The sequence below is a fragment of the Cygnus olor genome, chromosome 5 (assembly GCF_009769625.2).
Source record: "Cygnus olor isolate bCygOlo1 chromosome 5, bCygOlo1.pri.v2, whole genome shotgun sequence".
Lineage (NCBI taxonomy): Eukaryota > Metazoa > Chordata > Aves > Anseriformes > Anatidae > Cygnus > Cygnus olor.
Window position 1 is genome coordinate 58,820,428 of NC_049173.1, and position 20,234 is coordinate 58,840,661.

The 20,234-nt window shown below is 34.4% G+C and overlaps 1 protein-coding gene across 7 annotated transcripts in view; it reads left to right on the forward strand.

Annotated features, from left to right (window-relative positions):
* Nucleotides 1-20,234, forward strand: part of ELP4 (elongator acetyltransferase complex subunit 4) — a 235,706-nt gene that overhangs the window by 92,580 nt on the left and 122,892 nt on the right. Inside the window, exon 10 of one of the 7 annotated variants that reach the window (XM_040560489.1) lies at nt 9,120-9,223. The exons of the other annotated variants lie outside the window; for them this stretch is intronic. Within the exon in view, the coding sequence (XP_040416423.1) occupies nt 9,120-9,185 (66 nt within the window). The 3' untranslated portion in view covers nt 9,186-9,223. Of the gene's footprint in view, nt 1-9,119; nt 9,224-20,234 lie in introns of those variants that run through there. 7 annotated transcript variants of the gene reach the window in all.

A 20,234-nucleotide genomic window follows, 5' to 3' on the forward strand; every position in this document is an offset into this window, starting at 1 on the left:
CTGCTTTCAGCCTGACTCTGGGTCCATAATACCACAAGGAAGTCGGAAAACATTGGCTTTTATCAGAACTCTTTTCAGTTTGGCCCAACAGAAAAAAAAATCCATCAGTAATACAGGTGGTTGGTCAGAAGCACAGTGTGATTTCAGACAAATAAACCCCACAGATCTCAGGCTCAGCTGAGAGGAGGGAGAGCAAAGCAAATTGTTCTTTAGAAAGCCTGGGAGAAATGTAACGGGTGTAGTAGGAATTAACCAGCTGATCCCTACTCTACTTACCTCAACCAAAGAAAAGATGAAAGGCTGGATGCAGAAGGAGGCAGCCCTTTTCTTACCATGAATGCATTTTTAAAATAGCTCATTCCCCAACCTGGACAGAGTATAATTTCCTGCTCTTTTGCTACTGCTCTTCAGAGAAGAGCAGTCTTCTCCCAATCTGTATAGAGGATTCTTTTTTTTCTTTCTTTTTTTTTTTTCCCCAGAGATCTGTAAAACATTTTGCATGTTCTCAGTTTCTTGTACTAGGAGATACAAGGGTTTCAGAGGAATATGAGCATGCATGAAAATATGTATGAAGATACACTGATCACTGCTGCAAATTAAAGCCTAACTAATTGATCACTATTTGGTGATGGGCAAAACAAAGTCCGTTAGACTGAACCCTTCCACTCCTTGAAAAACACTGGAGAACATTTTCCATTGGAATTTTTGGTTAACTGAACTACAAACATTTTCCTTCTGATCAGTTACATAACTTGGTACCATTTACTGTTACTAATAATGTCTCTGTTTAAAAACAGTCAAAATACAGAGACCTAGTGAGAGAGTACTCACACTGTATTCTTTCCTTCTGCATGAATCGCAGAAAGTTCTTGTGGCTGCACCTGAAGGTCTAGAGTAGAAATGGCTCTTAGGCCTCCTGCATGGAAGCTTGTCTACCACCTTGGCCTTTTTGCTAGACACAGACGCAAACTTCATGAAAGCCTTCTCTGAGAAACATTTGCTGTGTCTTGCTTCAGTCTTGGTTCACGTGCCAGCTACAAAAGGCAACTGCAGGCCAGATCAGGGAAACACTGAAAACTGTCACTGTATTAAAAACTTGAAGGGACCTATGCTGTTCTTGTAGTTATATGAGGTAACTATTTTAACCACTCCAGCTCCAGCAAAGTGGCTGGAGTGCAGGTTAAATAGCTGATGCCAATAACTAAATTAGATATTCTCAACAAAACGTGACTGTAAGATAAAAGTCACAGTGGTTCATTCTCAGCTGGCCTCAATCTACCCCCCTGCCTGTGCACCCAGAATTAACCACAGGACTCCTGCTGATGTTAAAGTTAATTTAAATGTAAATCTAGATTAATCCCAGATTTAATCCCATGTTCAAAATGTTGCACATTATATACATTCTGCTTTTATAATGCCAACTGGAGACCTAGGTCTATAATCTTTCTCAAAAAATATTTGCAAAAGTAGCAGACTATTTAATCGAAATCTGTGTGTAAAATATTCAGAATTTTACTGTTGATTATTAACTTTATGAGGCATTGTTTTAAGTGTAACTGTTAATTACTGTAAAGTGGAAACATCTGAGAAGTAATAGTAATAGGATGCACCCCAAGGAAGAAAACATGAAAATGAATTATAACATGACAAAGGAACATGTAATAATGAGACTGAAATTTTGGGAGTATTTTAACCTCTATAATATTATTTTAAAACCTTTGAAATGTGATTACTTAGTGATAAAAATGAAGGTTGTATTAAATGATTGCTTCATGAACCAAAGCTGCAGTCATAGGTTACATTTACATGTAACCTATCAATAGAATTGAGATACCTGGAAAACAAAAATCAAAACATTTGAAAATCATTTCAGTATTAGTAGGTTTAATGTAATATGGAAGTCCTTTGTCATGGTAGTTGAAAAGATGTACATACATTTCTAACTTTCTGCAATTTTCTGTTCACTGATACTTATTTATGCTAATATGTTTCTAACTCTATCTTCAAAATGTTTTAAACATTATTGTTGAAGTGATCAAAATATATCCAAAGGTTAGATGCTTTTCAAAGTGTAAAATAAATTGTATCATGAAATGCATTACAATTTTAATTTCATGATTACTTCACAATAGTGAGATAGAAAGATTTTGGAATGTTGAATTTCACCAGATACCTTTATTGGATTTTAACCAATTGTTTTTTGCCATGTGTTCTCATTATAAGCTCTGAGTCTGTAAGACTTGGAGCATTGTAGATGAACCATAATCTTCACTGTTAGGCAATCATGGATCAGTTTTCACTGTTTTTCAGTTTACAGTCATTTGTTGAGAGAATATCTGCTTTATTATAAATGCAATATGAGGAGTGAATATATATTTAAACATTTTTTCCAAATTGTTAGGAAATGATTACAGAGCGTGCATTATCTGCTGAAGAATTATGAACTCAATTAATTATAGTTTTTGTTTTTTTTAAGTAGTGAAAGATCATGAAAACAAATTAGTGTCCATTGGAAAGGGTGAGGATCTGTGTCCCAGTGAGTTACATATTTGTGTACTAATAATCTTTAAATTTACATTGGAAACATTAATTGATTTTTCCAGTTTTAAGACTTCTTATGTGAATAGGCAAACATGGAAAGGAGGTATGCCTGAATTTATTTTCTTTAATTAGAGCTTAACATGCTTTTAACGTAGCTTAGCTTTTCTATTTGTTCATATATAGCAGGACAGTAGGAACTCCTACCTTGACTTCTAGTAGGAGCCATTACCCAGTAAGGTCTGCAGTATCTTAACCTCCATGAGAAGTCTTCCTATAGCTCTTCTTCTAGGAGGTTTTGGGTGCTGATCTGTACCATTTAAAGCCTTCACGGATCAAGATTGGATGCAAAATAAAGGACCATCCTAAAGAGTATCACAAAGGTTTTTCACAAATACCGCGTTGTCCTTCAGACGGTCTGAAATCATTAGTGTGGTAAAGAAGTCTCCTCCAAAATTTCCTTTAAAGCAAATAATTATTGACTGTGTAAAAAACATACTGATAAAGAGATAGCTTTTACTGTGGAGGTACTCAGAGATAGATAGGCATGTTTAAAAAAAAAAAAAAAAACAGAAAATCAGGCTTCAGTACCAAAAATACTCCAATGTAAATGAGAAAAAAAGAAGTAGAAGAAGTAGAGTAGGTAGAGAGCAGCAATCATATCAATGTTTTTATGCTTCCCTCGAAGGAGTGTATTTGAAACAGTATTGTTAAAAAGGGAAAGAAAATATACAACTATGATTGTGAAATTTAGTTTTACAAATTTTCTGGTATCATATCCATAGATAGAAAGAAAAGATCTACTTGTTTCTATATCACTATGAAAAAAAGGCTGGCAATAATGAATCATGAAATTGCAAAATACATTTAAGATGAAATTTTAAAAGATGGTTAAATAAAGGAAACGGTTTCAATAAGGATTTCATTTTGGAAAAGGAACGATTAAAATAAGCTGGCATTGACTGTATATTCAGGTTGATTTCAGGGTCCATGAAGCATTGCTATAATACAGTATTTGTAAAAACAACTTCAGTTTAGTTTCATGGTTGAAGTAGAATGTAGTGTTATTTTAAGGAAGGGAAAGATACTCCAAAGTTGAATGACAGAATACAGTAAGTAATGTCTGTGGTACTAAGTGAAGTTAGTGAAAACTAATGTCTTTCAATAAAAAAAATGGCCCATTAATCCCAAAAAAGGTATTAGAAACAGATTAGAACTATGCAGGTAAAGCCAGTTGTATGAATTAGTCTAAATTTGTAACAGAAGAAGATGCTGATAATTTTGTCAGTTGTCTTTCCATTTCTAATAATGTGCTATGTGATATTATCTGTTTTGTTATAAACTTTAAATATTAACAAATATTGGGAAAAGAGACTGGTCTCATTTCTTTTGTAGGGGATGGTATTTCTCCCCAGTTCAAAAAAGGAATCAAAAAATTCCTCAAACACCAGTTAAAATCTCCTTTACCTCTCAAGGTCCATTAAACTTCTTTTTATTTTCCTCTTGCAGAAATTAAGTATGTATGTACGAGCAGAACAGAATGTCTGTTCCTCTCTTAGCCATAAGGATCAGTAAAAGCCAAATTTTTCAATAGATCTTGGAAATGTAATATGTTCCTCGTTGTACAGGAGGAGGAATAATCTTTATAATCTTTATTCTAATGTCCCTGTTTCTTCAAGCATATCTTTTCAATGCTTAGTGATGAATAAATTTGATCTGCAGTCACAGGGAAGCCACGAATACATAGCCTAAACCAGTAAAAAAAAAAAAAAAAGTCAAAACTATGCATTCTTTGACCTTACATTCTGAGGGACTGCATTTGAAAGGAAGTTACATGCAGGTGAGCAGAAGCTTGCTTTTACTGAAGAATGTACAGCAAGTTTACCCATCCTATTACTTGCCACAGATAGTGTTGGACCTGGTGCATCTGTGGAGGAAAACTGGTCCTTTCCATTTTCCAGCTGAATGCTGTGTAGCTCATCAGCGTATTGGGGATTTGAACATTGTACAAGTATGATTATCCATCTCAGGATGTGAGTCTTTCTGGCTGGTGCCATTTAAGCCATGAGGGGGCAAACGGAATATGTTGTTTCAGTAATTTCTACCTAGATTTCCAAGTTGATGGAAGATTCCAAGTTGGGGAGGTTTATTTATTTTTTGTCTTATTAGAACATACACGAAAGTACACATAGCATTTCCAGAGTTAAAAGGAGGAGCAAGTATAATGAAAGACATTTCATCCACTTTATGGAAGTGTCCGTTGGACTGAACGTTGTATAGTTTGTAGCAATAAATGATCTTGCCCCAAAGACATTTCCATTTAGTATAGGCATAGAGCTGAGAGAGAGAGACATTGTAGAAATGTGGAGACACAAAGTAGTACTGAGAATTCCAGAGATAGTTTTTGCAGAGCTAGGAACTAAACCAGGAGCTTCTCCAATCGTGTCTAATTTTCTTCATAGGAAGAAAAAATGCATTTACTTCTTGCTGCAGTCTCATATAGTAAAAGTTGCCTAGCAGTAGTTATATATTGCATATTGATATCAAACCTCTTGGAATTATGGATGAGCCAAAAACCTGATATTTAGTCTGAACTAGTAATCCATGATTTCATGAGTCAAAAAGTTCCTCTAAAAGCAGGTGTATGTTCCCTGGCAGGACTCATTCTCTAGAACTAGCATCTGAAATATTTCAGTTTGGCCTCAATTAAGAAGTATTTGTACATGAGCTACAAAATGGTCTTATTTAACTTTTTTTTTCCTTATGTATTATATGAACTACATGTAGAAATATCACTGGAACTGCAGAGTTAATAGAAATATTCCCAAATACTTTCCCCCCAATATTACACTGTATTAGTTGAAACCTAAAATGAAAGTGTGCTTCATTGGTGCCATATTAATGCCTTTATGAGTACATATACTTAAAATATACATGTCAGAAAGGGTATTGGTTAAATATTTTAAATACATCTTTATAGTATCATTCGAGCAATGTCAAATACAATTTTTATTTTGAAAGATTTTGTTGGAATTTAGTCTTTGAAAATATTAATAACAGCTTACAGCAGGTAGGCTATAAAATAACACTGTATGCTGTCTATTTAGTTTCTGGTTGAAAAAGCACAGCAGTACTTTAGTTCATTACCTTTGAAAAAAACAGTAACAAGATAATACAGCTGCCTCTGATTAAGATGTAAATTCTTTCTAATTAGAATGTAAATTCTTACATTTAAATGAAGACATCAATTGTCAGGATGCCATATGATATCTTATTCCACCTTGCCTGAATGAAGCCCTCACTGTTCATCTATGGCACTAAAATAGTTTTGCAGTCCCTTTGTTCTCTGATTCTTGTAATATTCTCTCTTCATGTTCCCTTTACACATTGCTTTTGTTTGTTTTCCCCCTGCATCTGATATTGTTGTGTCTTGGGATTTTGCAGAAATTTGGAATGAAAATTGAGTTCAGTCAGTGCCAGTATTTGCTTGTGCCTCAATTACTTCTGCTGAATTTTCCTCAATGCAAATCAGGCAGGTTGCATAAAGTGGTGCATGTATTTGAAATAATTAATTTTCCGTAAAATGATGGATCAAGTCCAATCAACCTTCATGAAATCTAAATAAAAGAATAGAGAATTAGAAATTAATTAACATTTTGTGTTGCTAGTACTTTATTATGCAGTCTAAACTATAAATAATAAGTTGGTTTTATGATCATAACTTTTTATTATGAACTGTTGATGATAACCTTTGACATAATCATCTTGTTAAAATATATCAGTATAAGTATACTAACATAAATTTAATGTCACAAAAGGCATTGTAAATTAATAACATATTAAAGTAGAAAATTACAAGGTACAGAGAGTTTAAGAATTGACCCATTAATTATTTTTGCATGTAAAACTCCTCTCAAAGTTAAAGCAATATGTATTTACCAGTTGATTTTAAAAGTGTATAATTCTGTTGTTAAATTAAATGGGGCCATAATACTTAATCATGTTATCTGAGAACAACCTATCATTGGATTTTATTTCTTTTTTGGAAACCTGTTTTTAATCAAATACCTGTGTAGGAAGGGTTTATGTTCTTCTTACTAACACACGGCTTCTGTTGCTACTCAAAATCATTATTCTTTTCCCCACCTGTGAGCTGTATTCATTTTTAGTAAGTATTTTCTACAGAGTGCTTCCTGCTAATAAAATTATGTTCATATCAAATTTGGTCACAGGTAGTGAAATTTTTGGTAAAATGACACCAATCTTAATATAAATGGCAAAAGATATTTTGAGCTAACACAGATAAATAATCAATGGATGTGTTGCATAAATATTATTCATAATAACTTTATGTACAGAAAGGTATAATTATGAACAAGCTTTTAGTAATAATAGCAGTTTGTATAATGACTCCAGTTAGACTAATATGTCTATATGTACTTAATTACTTAGATCTATAAAAATCTACTTAGATTTACTTAAAATAGTAAACCTAATGCTCAAGAAAAGTTCAGTGCAGTTTTAAAAAGTCAGAAAATATTCTTGTAATAATAGTTAGTTAACAATGGTATTAGCATCATTTATAGTTTAAGGGTGCTTGCCATATCTTTCATTAAGAGTATTGAACTAGTTTTCCCAAACTGAATTGTAGCAGGTGTTGCTTTAGTAACAAACACAAAGACTGAGCTTGTTAGTTAGCAGAGTCATAAAGGAGTCTCTAATGTTGTGTTTGTTTTTTTTTTAAGTTGTCACAAGCAGAAAAGCATAATACATTAGTAAAACATGACTTACTGAACACAAATATTTTATTTATTTTTCTCCCTTCAGTATAAAATTTTCTTATATGAGATACAGTTATAATACACTTATAACAATCTCATCAAAATATAAAATTAAATACAGTCTTTCGAATTTCTTTTACTCAGTTAGGAACTATAAAAATGACTATAACTTGTAGGTCCAAATATACCACTTATTTTGCAATTCTCAGAGGTAGCACAAAAAAAAAAAATCCTGTGAAACCTCCAGTCTTGTAAATGGTTAATCAGTTTACATACAAGTAGCTTTGCGTTACTGAGCAACAAAACTGTGCATTAAATAATTTGCAGGATGAGGTCTTATTATTTATATATATAAATTTTTCAGTTCACAAGAATTAGGATATCTTGTGCATGATAATCTTCAGTACGCTACTAATAAATTTGAGTATCTCAAGAGATTTTGACAGTTTTTACAAAAGAGGTATTGAAACATTGAGTTTATAAGTAACGTCAAAATAGGTGGAGTAATGTATTGTCCAGTGTCTGTCCTCAGTGTTATCATTTAAGAGAAAACTGGTGAAATACAGAAGTATTTTATACGGAAAACTTACTCTGAAATTCAGTTTGTCATCCACATGCCTAGTTTAGAAGAGAATTGTAGTAAATGGGAATCTCTACTGTTATGACGGTATTTGTTTTGGGGCTTGTTTTTGATATTCCTTTAAAGAAAATATTTACTTGTAGTAAATACATTCAATTGAATGCATTTTGTTGAAGGAAAGAATATGGAATGGTCTTGAAGAAACTCAATGATTTCAGCCGGAGCTAATTGATACCAGCCAAGTGTTAAGAAATTACCTTGTGTTCAGTATGTGGCAGAGAAAACAGACTCATTTTTTCGTTTTAGGATGACTAAGTATACAAATACAAAATATGTATGTACGTGGGTGCTACATTTATATTTGTACTATTCTAAACAGATAATAGATTAGCATTGGGTTTCATAATAATTAATCATTCTCTTAGTGGGCAAGGAGTAAATAACTGATTGGCTTGGTGTGTATATTGAAAGTGGTAGAAAGTAAGGTATTTTCATCTAATTGAAGTAACATCCAAGATACAGATGACACAGTAACAGAAATAAATCTCATATTTAAAATGAACTTCATATGTACAATAAGTTAGATTGCTTTCATATGTAAAATGGCTGTAGAAACTGAGCAGATTTTAGGCTCTGAGGGGGACTTTTTAGAGAAATAGCAAATGGCATCATATAGCATCAAATGGCAATTCTCTCTCTGTTGCTTTCTTCCCAAAAAACATCTTGTGATGTATCTAGGAGATAGAATTTTATAAACCACAGTCACAGTTGCTTTTTCAAATATAATTTTAGGTATTTTTCCAAATGAGAGGTGCAGACGGTAAAAAACAGTTCCAATAAACAGTCAAATTATGTACTTTCAGATTTTCTTTGACCCCTTGATCTAAAACATCTAACCTGTACTGAGCTCTGCTAATGCTTTGTTTTGGAATCCGCACAAAGGTGATGGAGGTTTACTTCTTTTTCTGCAACATAGTGATTTGTCCTATATCTCTTCCTCCTTGAATCTGTATTCAAGGTGCCTTTATTGTCTTTTGGTTCATTCTCCATTTCATTTAGATATTTTTCTCTAGAGGGGGAAAAAAAAAAAAAAAGTTGCCTCTCACAATTCATTCTATTTATCAGCTTGACCAATGTGACATTCATCGTAGACATTGTAAATTACATCTCTACAGCTTTACTTACAATCCAAGTCTGTATTTGTTCTTTTTCTGTGAAAGGAATCCCAGACTCTCCTGTTTCCTGCGAGATTCTACTGCCATATCAACAGGACGTTTAAAGTGTAAGCTTAATAAGTTTGTGGAAGTAATCTTATTTATATCCTGCCATTAACTAATTTAGTTTTCACCTTCAGTAAGTTCTAGAATTGGTCTACCTTTTGTGGCTATCCTATAGTCTCTATTTTTATAGGCTGCTGTGTTACATTTTCTGATGAATCGTATCTCAGCTGTAATTACAGTCTTCACTGAATACCTCAGTAGGATGTGTCAGCAGAGAAGGTGGATTTCATTCTGAGTCATACCAGGCTCCCATCTCTCACTCTATAACAGTGTCTTTCACGGACATATCTTTCTCAGTTCTGCCAAAAAATTTCATCAGCTACTGTCTTGTCTTGCTTTAGACTTTTCCTCTTCATGTGATATTTTTAACATTCTCGACACTGAGAGGGTGTCACTGTAGCAACAGCTGAGTAACTAATCTTGATGTGGTCTCCTTGCCAAGGGATAGGATCTCTTTTTCCCACCCGCCCTAAAAAAAAAATAAAATAAAATAAAATAAAAAATTAGTGTATTACATCACTAGGGGCCAATGCTTGCATCTTGAGGGCTCTTTTCCAAAGACGTAAGTGTCTTCTACATGACTCAGCACCACCAAGATCAGCTTAGTCACATTTCAATGCTGTCTATATTAGACCCTCCTATATTGCTACAAAAGTCCTCCAAGCTATTTTGACTATATCTGCAAATCAGTTTTTCTTAGTAACAAAAGACTCGTTTTGCCTCCTGGTGTTATTTTGTCACTACTTAAATTGATAAGAGAACTTTGTAGAGCAGGTGTCATTGCAGTCGGTTTTTAGAACACTTAAGCTAACCTTTGGGTTGAATATCAGTCTACTTTCCTTTTTACAACAGAATTGATAGGTTTGGGGGGAGGGGGGTTGTTCTGAATTCTGAAATATTTAAATACTTCACGAAACAATTTTACTTGTCTCCACCAAGAAACTGCAAGGCAAAATGCCAGAGTTTATTGTAGTAATCATTTGTCTCTACAGTTGGTGAGGAAACAAAGACATTCTGCCATATTAATGGGGAAACATCTGCCCTTCAAAAGAGAGAAGTCTGATTAAATAAAAGAGAATAACTTATACTGTCAGTATGAGAAAGAGTGTGGAATAATTAGTGAGAAATTATAGGTCAGGTGTAGGGTTTCTGTGACATTTTTGGTCCCTTTTATTAATCCTGCCAGTTTTTGCCAAATGTAGGCATAGATAAGAACTTCAGTGTAAACTCTTGGTTTTGCTAGACCTGTCAAAGACATCTGAAAGATTCAAAAACTATGTGATGAAAAAAATCACATACTATGGTCTTCATAGCAAGATTCCCATTACAAAATGATGACTACCTTTTCTTCCTCCACAGTCGCAAGAAGAAAACCTTTTCCTTCACATATTGCATTATGCAAGACAGAATGAATTAAATTCATGTTTATGATAATTGTGTTATCCATTTTACTTAGAAGTAGAGAGGTGGTGGAAATAGAAACATATTTTAAGAGGTTATGGTAGAGTAAATGAAAGCAGTGCTGAGTGTATGAATAAGTCATAGTAAACACAGTTAAGGCATTTATTTTGGACTTAGGTAGCCTTTATTTGCCTAATAAGAACATAAGGTTTGGTTTTTATGTATATAATGCCCAGAATATGTTGTCACAAAGCCATCTTCTGAATAAACGTGATGAAATTACCGATACAAGGACCCAACACATTTTAAAATACAGTTTAAAATGTATGCAGAGCAGAAGTGACGTTGAAACAGTCTATTGTGACATCTATGTGTCTATTAATTTCATTTGCTTTATTAATTTTTTTAAAAGTTGAGAGGTGGCTTCAAAATTATGTAAAATAATAATCAGTATTAAGTAGTGAAGCTTTTTATAGGCAGAGCCTCTGGGCTTTTTTTTTCATTTTGTTGGTGGATTTGTAGTCAATTAAGGCAGCCACTTCAGTAATGCAGCTTTTACCAAGTGTGGATATCCATCACTAACTTCCCCACTACCATGGAAAATTCTGAGGACATTCTGAGCACAGGAAATTCTGGCTGAATATGAGAGGGCACTTCTTTACTGTGAGGGTGACAGACCACTGGAACAGGCTGCCCAGAGAGGTTGTGGAGTCTCCTTCTCTGAAGATATTCAAAACCCGCCTGGATACCATCCTGCGCAATGTGCTCTAGCTGATCCTGCTTTGCAGGGGGGTTGGACTAGAGGTCCCTTCCAACCTTGGCCATTCTGGGATTCTGTGACTGTGATTAGGAATTGAAAACAGGGACTTTACTCACTGAATTATGACCTATATGCAAATAATACGTGGCCTGATTTTAAAGAAATCACTTATGTAGAGAACTGTATGCCTATATTACTTTGTGAACTTTAATTTGAACTGGTTTTTTTTTTTTGATGTAACTATAATAATTCAAAAATCTGCAAAAGCCAGAAATAAAAGCACTTCTCAGTGGGTTGATAGGACTGAATAGTGCAAATATTAAGAATGCATAGTTGTTGAATATTTTGAGCATGTTCAAAACCAGTAATTTTGTACAAAGAGGTTATGGTGCAGCACGTCTTTGAAATCAAAGTAGACCTGTGTAAAATTATAGTTTCACGTAGTTTATACATACGAGTTTTAACATTCAGATATGCAGATGCTTGATTCCCCACATTAGCTGAAAACACAGCTGAGAAGTCTATATATAAGTGGTCAATATGAAAAGATACGAAAGCAATAAAGATACACAGCAAAGTGATTTTATTATAGTAACTTTGACTATAAAACACTTATTCACATTCACCTGTGATTTGCAGTGATCCAGATCCGGGTGATGTTGAGAAAATACCATTCAACTGTTTTTAAGGTCCAAATAAGCAAGGTGGTTTCCTACACATTCCATCTCCTCTGTCCTGTGGGGTTATCAGTTGACTCTTTCGTTGTCAGAGATGGACACCAGTCTTCCTACTCAAATGAGTTGCGGATGAATCGCAACCTTCCATTCTACTTGGATTTCCCCTTAAGCTTCTGCCTTATGATATGAGGCTTGAAGTGTTTCTTGGATGTTAGATGTATTCACCGCAAATTTCACTGTTCTGTCTTTAAAATTCTAATCCGTTCCACTGCTCTAGCTGATAAACCTTTCTTCATTCAAAAGACTTCTCACAACTGTTTTTGTCTTTGACATATAGTAAAGATATAATAAAATGACTGAAAAGCAATCTGGGCAATTATACTTCAGCAACTTCCATTGCTGTATTGTATAGATATGGACTGATCTGATATATTCCAATCCTTCGTTGCATTGTTGGTATTTGATAAAGTATATGTTCTCAGTTTTGCTTACAAAGCTTGCAGAAGTATGTAAAAGAAATCAGTAAAAACTTGACGAAAGCCTAATGCAATGTTACATCTAAATAAATTATTCCTGGCCCAAAACTACATATACAACTCTTTTAGACATTTTTGGTTTGTGTTTATGCTAGTCATGAAATTACAGAATCACAGAATCATCTAGGTTGGAAGAGACCTCCAAGACCACCTAGTCCAACCTCTGACCTAACACTAACAAATACTCCACTACACCGTATCACTAAGCTCTAAATCTAAACGTCTTTTAAAGACCTCCAGGGATGGTGACTGAACCACTTCCCTGGGCAGCCCATTCCAATGCCTAACAACCCTTTTGGTAAAGAAGTTCTTCCTAATATCCAACCTAAACCTCCCCTGGCGCAACATTAGCCCATTCCCCCTCGTCCTATCACCAGACACATGGGAGAACAGACCAATCCACATCTCGCTAGAATTAGAAGAAGACTTTCTAGTCTTTCGTTTCCATAGCAGTCTGATTTTTTTTTTAATTACTTTAGTTGAATTGTTCTATTGAGATTCTCCTCTGCTGCAACCATTGAAGCAGTCCAGCACTGTTTGGCTGTAATCTTACATGGAAGAAAAGTGGCGATGTAAACCACCTTTTTTAGTACTTCAGAGATCAGTCAAAACAGAAGAGGATTAGTGAAATACCCTTTCCAGAATTACATGATATAAATTCAGATAAATAGGAATGAGCACTTACATCCTTGTGAATGTGCAGGATAAGGAGATACTCAATGCTCAATAGCAATAGTGACTCTTTGTATGTGCAACACCACATACATATTTATATATGTAGGTACTGCTCAAGGAGCTTATATAGGGTTAATTATATATATTATATATTCAAAATAAAATTGCTTTCACATAAATGTTTTGTGTTTTGATCCTGGATGAGTGTTAATACAAATATAGATGATCATGCAGATATATAATGAAATTCTAAAAGTTGATTAAATGGTTCGTGCATATTACCATACAATGCAGAAATCTTAATGAAACTATGTATGCAGTGACCCACCTCATATGCTGAATTATTGATCTGTAATCATTTTGCTGTTCCATGATAATATGTTACTGTAGCAACCTCGTAGTACTGTAGAACAGCATCCTCCCAGATCTAAGCCAAGAACATGTACTCAGTTACAAATTATGAAGATAATTAAATAAAAAGCTTGTAAAAATCAGTAAAGTTCATCCATTTTAATTCACCTAGATGTTGTCTTTACTGACTATTACATTACTAAAATTATGTGTTGTTGTTACATGTTTTGCACAATATCTTTCTTTGTTCTCAGTATTTATTTAACACATAGAAGGCATTAATTATAGTCCAGAAGTCCATCTGAGAACATCCAACTATGCAGGAAGAGGGAGGTGCCATTTTTGGAACTGAGCAATAGTAATATGAGAAATGTTGAGAGGTATGTTTTCAGCATATAGGTTAAATATGTTTTCTCACCTTCCCACATGCATTAAATTTCAGTTGTCAGTTTATTGCCTTGCTGTGGATGTCTGATAGAGTAAGAGTCAATGACTGTTCTTGAAAATGAAACTTCTTCCACTCATGGAAGCTATTTGCTCTCAAAGAATTGAGACTGACTAGCAAACACCTCAAGGCACAGACACCTGAGCCCCAATACTGATCTAGCATATTTTTCTTAAATGCTATAGACACTGTGCATGAATGTATGTTTTGTCTGCTTCTAGATTTCTTGACTTTTCAGAAATCAACATCTAATATGAAATGTATGATACTTTTTGAAGAGAAGATTTCTTTCACTGGTTTTTGGAAGAGACGTTAAGGGGAGGAGGTGGGATATTTTGAGTCAGTTTCTTAAAGTGATTTACATCTACAAATCGTACCAGATTTCCACAGAGTTCAGCTCCCATTTTTACTCATCTTAAAGGAACCGGCTGCATTTACAAGGATTCAGCAACTCTTAGATACAATGAAATATGATGGCTACTTCAGGTTGACACTTCCTAGTATCTTCATCAGAAGGGTTGAATAAGGATCTCCTATGAACATTAGGTCATTTTTCTAAAGATTTTTACAGAATCTAATTAACATTTGAATATAATTTTTTTACATAACTTACAGTACGTGCTGCCATTGAAGATGCTCGAAATAAGCAGTAAACTATTCTAACCTATACATACTGAATATTTTATGCAAATATGAAGTATTTGAAAATGCATTATGAAATTGGCTTTTTCTTCTAGGAGTGTGTATGTGTCCCTCTTAGTGTAAGCATTACAGCATATAAAAATAAAGACCAAAGCGCACTCATATTTTAAAATGTCAAACTCTTAATGAAAGCATTAGAAATAAGCATAATTTCACTGATCAAGCTCTAGCTTGACAATGTCAATAGAGAGCAGAACTATCACAACACAGTTTTGAAATTGCCTTGTCTCTAATTGGGAGTCAAAATATGGTTGTATTATTCTTTAAAAAAATGTATTGTTTCTACTTTGAATTTGTTATGGTAAGGGAAAAACAAATACCAGCTTTTCTCATTCTTGTCTGATTTGTCTCATGTTTTATGTGAATTACCCCTTTCATTTACTTAAAATTGTGGGTATTCCAGACAAACTATGCTTGTAACTTATGATGTCATATCCACAGAAAACAGTTTTCACTTTGTATGTGAGGTATGACATGAAGAGGTCTCTAGAAGGACTAAGTTACAAAATAATGCTAGTAAAATTATGTGATCTTTCATTTCCATGGAGGTATGATATAGATGACTGGGTGTCGTCTTGTGCTTCTCATATTTCCTTCTGTTTATCGCTTCTTCTGTACACATGCTTGTCATTTCTCACAAGTTATTCATGCCAAACCTATTTAGATGATCTTTCCCACACATCCAGTATTGAAATGAGATACGTCTATTTTTATTCTGTTAAAATAAAGTCAGCAGAAAACTACTCAGTGGTTACTAAACTGGCTGTCAAAATAATTGTGATCTTGTCGACACTATTAATAATTTTCTACAAGCACTACATAGTATTAGAAATAAAGAAATTATTTTTAAAATAACCAGAGTGGGGGTTGATGGAGAAATGGCAAAGTTTGGTATTATGTGATATGTTTTTACACCTATCTGCCCTACACCTTGCTCCTACTATCCTAATATTTTTTTCTTTATTTCCAAGTGTTTGTGTGAAGAGAGAAGTGAGTTTGTGTTCTTCTAGCAGATATGCTAGAGGAACAGTAGTCTCCGAGTGGGAGTTATCATGCCCACACATACTGCTGCTGATCCTACTTCATCCCACTTACCGCTGTATTTTCATTATAAGCTTGGATTCTGTTTCCCTCTTTATTACAAGGATGTTACAGTTCTTTATTCTTCACTGACAGCTGGCAACAGGTAATGCTGGCAGTTATTTTGTTCACCCTAGTGAAGCACATTCATTTCCAAATATAACCATGTTTTGTTTGCTGTATTTTGTTCTTGGTGTGGTTGAATGCCATCCTTGGAAAGATGTGCATTGAGCTAGTATTGAATAAGTGGCTTGCCTTCGGCATTCATGAGTAAATTCTGTAGTTTTTGTTTCAAGGCTTTGACATGTCATCAAGTGTAAATCTATTCTAATGCCAAAATCCCTCTTGATGTCTGATGCCAATCAGTAGCTTTTCATCTTGAAAAAGGTAGTGAATAATTTGCCCTGTGGATATTACACAGATACCATATATGGTAAGAAACAAAGAGGGGAATCCCATACCCATTTTTAAATTCAAATAATCATGTTAAACCAGTTTGCTTTCCTAAATACCATTGGTAGTCTGGTACATTTTCTCGCTTTCAAGTGAATATTGAATACTTGTCTAATTTGCATATTTTCGATGTGTGGAAACAATATACTCTTTCTGCTGCAGTATTTTATTTCATGAGTAGTAGCCAACATGCTGAAATATGTGAATTATATTACATTTGTTATTTTAATAGGAAACTCAAATCTTTTACCTCCTTCAGCTTCATTAGTGGGTTTTTTGAAGCAAAAATAAATAAAAGGCATTTGCTGTATAGGAAGGTCAACATTTGCTTTGTGAACGCAGTTTGCACCCATGATTTTGAATTTCAATGAACTGTAAGCCCTAAGAGTGTTGAATTAAAGGCATAAAACACTGTAGTTCACTCAAGAGCTCAAAAGTATGTAATTTCTTTCCTTACAAAAGAGGCCTACTGAAAACCTAATGAACATGTTTATGTAGTTGAATGGCACTCATATAGTTTGTACTCTGAAGAAAGAAGCAAGCAGAGCTTTGTATTTAACTTCTTTTCAGTCCGAAATATTACAAGATTTTAGGGTACACAGGGACTGTTGTGATTATATAATCTGACCTCCTGCATAATGCAGGTCATAGCATTTTACACAGTAATTCCTGCATTAGGGCAGATAAACTCTTCAGCTGTAGCGAACATTTTGTGCTCAGCATGATTGGTTTAAACTGCTACCTGATCTTAAATCTCATGTTAGTAATATTAGTAATACCAATACTACAGGACATTTTCCTTATAATTTGTAATGATGTTTAACCTTTCACCCAAAGTTACTCAAAACAGATCGCACACCTTAATTAAACTTCAAGATATCAGTATTTAAAAATGACAAGTCGTGTATATCATTTTCAGTGTAGTCAGGAATAGAATTTAAACTCGTAATCTTTTGGTTTAACCAACTAATCGTAGAAACATTAATTAGCTGATTCACTAACTAGTGATGATTTTAGGCTGAAAAATTCTAATTGTAATTATAGCAAATTGATTTTGTCAGGTTTAAAAACTACTTAAAATTCCAGTAAAACTAAATTGATATTTAAAGGTATTTGTTACTTGAATATTGGGGTTCATGTTCTCTTTCTAAAATCTTCAAGGGTGCTGCATTACATGCTGTATGCATGTATGGGCTGCCTTCATGCATAAGAGATATCAAAGAACTTTTAACAACTACGTTTATACAGGAAATCATCCATTTATTATTTAATTGCAGCATTCATTAAGGAATAAAATGCAATAGCTATCCAAACCCTGAAAACTAAAAGTTTATTTTGGAAAAATGTACAAGTTATTTTATCCAAATAAAATATCTGCTAGCATTAAAGTTGGCAAAGATTAATTAATTATCAAGGGTAGGATTTTGCTAGGTCAGGGTTAATAGCTGACACCTTCAGAAATGGACTCTCTAATAGTCCTTGACATTTGAACTCTCAATCTTGTATCTCGTCTAAAAGATCCAACAGTGGGACTGATAATCTGATAACCAACTACTAAAAAATAAGTAGCCAAGTAACAATATGTCATATTCCATTCAGTGTTCTTCCATGTGATAAATTGGTCGCCTACTTTCAGTTAATGTCAAGATGTTGCCAGTGTTCTTACAGTTCTGTTCATTCCCTGGTGTCTGTGTAGACAAACTCAGGTGGATTTAGCAGTGGGGCAATGACTGCAGCGTAAATGCAAAATGCTGTATATATATAATGCAATAATTCAGTGCTACTTTTATAGGAAGCGGTATGCAATATCTCTCTTCACTGAATTATTTTGCTGATACTATTTTTGATGTTTATTGTGGTAAACCTCTATAATGTAATGGTATAATCAAGTAGGGACCAATGAGCCATAGGGATCCATGGGTATACAAATAGAGTGGGCAGATATCCTTTACTCTATCCAAACAGACACCTGGCAGAGAATAAACATATAACATTCAAGTAAAACAAATAAAGAGATTGACACCACCAAATGTCATATTAATGGATTATTCCGCTGTATTTATTTGAGGGAGAGAAACTTAGAGGATAAGCTAAATTAAGACAAAATCAAGAAAGCAGCATTGAGCCCAACAGGATGCTGACAATGGGGTGACAGAGCAGATAATGGAGATGTTAAGTGAAGATGGGGCAGGGAAAGGTTGAAGCAAACTGCACAAGGCAGAGGAATACTGGCCAAGTGGGTTGGAACTTTTCTGAATGTCCTACAGTTTTGAGGTCTAGCTAGGTCTGGGTAGCTTCTTCTTCCCTTTTTGCTCTCCAAGCAAATTTCCTACCACAGGGTAGGAAAATGGCATGTTGCTTGTGGGACATTGTGCAGCAGAATATACATGGGCTAGGACAAACGGTCTCTGGGTTGGCTGCTTTTGCTGAAATCCAGGCTACTAATTTCTGGAGATTTTTTCTTTTTTTTTTTTTCTTCCCTATGAAGGGCTTTGCAACTCTGGGTAGGAAGCATTACCTCATCTCTGCTTGACTTGCAGTCGCTGAATTTCTAAATACTCCAAAGAATGCCATTTGGGCTCTGTATCTCAGAAATATGGCTTTCAAGGCCACTGAAAGTAAACTAGAGGAATATCAACTCCACAGTGGATTGGACTTGTTGCCCTGCTTTGCCTTTGAAATCATCTATTCACAGCTGTATTTAAAATACACTTAGATCTTTGATCAAGGCTGTTCCTCACTTTCCATTCTTGTGGCAAGCTACCGAAAGTGTAACAGCAAAGCAAATCTGGCATTCACCAAAGTCCTTCCATTCATTTTAGCCCTGGGGGTGAGGGATCTTTCCTGCCCTTAGTGACATGTTAATGTGGCTTTTCCATTTCGCTAGGTACATTTTCCCATATTGTTTTCTTTCTGACAGAAAGTTATCATCTATGGTAGAAATGTTCAACCACTCTTCTTCTGTAGCTAACTTCCTATGGGGATCCTTGGTTTCAACAAATTATGTTTTAAAAGCATATTGAACTGCAGAAGGCTACTTCAGTGAAAGTAAAATGTGTGGCAGGTGACCTACAACTTTTATACAACAGAACTGAAGCATGTCAGCAGCTAAAGTGCTAAATGATCTTAGCACCCTTCTGTACAGTGGGAAGAACTTTTGTTTTCACTTCAGAAAACAAGATTAAGAATATTTTGCCAAAAAACAGGATATGTTAGACTGGGCAGAATTTTGGGTTTCTGGGGCTAGATTTCTTCCAGGCTCTCACTGGTGACACAAGAGATCTCAATACTGGAGAAATTGGGTTTTCTCAGTCATGGCTGAGTACCTCAGTTATTGAGCCATTCTCTATTGGAATCATTTATTAAATAGATGGATTGGAGAAATAAATAAATTGGAGAAAAGTAGAAATGTATGTGAAAAATTAACAGGATAATAGTGACTAAGGTCCATATAAGGAAAATAAGTTACCTAAATCAAGATATCTGTGATAAGCTAGAGTGAAGGAAAAGAGAATGTCCTGGAGTGAGAATTTTTGGAGTGGGAATGTAAATTACATCAAAATTAAGAACAAACTATTTTATTTCCTTTGGCTGAAAGGTTTTTGTGTCTATTTTATAAGCTTAGATTAAATTTAAATATATATTAATCTTCCAGTTCCAACCACCATATAAAATAATTCAGTAAATGAGTTAACTAATTACTTACTTTTAACTTACTTTTAACATTTGATCATCAAATAGATCTACTTTCTTCAGTACTGGGGTCAGATTTAACATATGGATTACGACTTGCAATCAAGCTTGGGTTCACAAAAGACCTCACCTTGCATTGCTAAGTGGCTACGATGAAGCTGCATTCAATGAAACTGAGCATGGACATAATCTGAAATCTGGATGTAAATGTTTTGTTTGGATTCTTTAGTTTTCCGATGTACCATAGCAGGAAAAGGACATACTCTATGAAAGCCTGTGGTC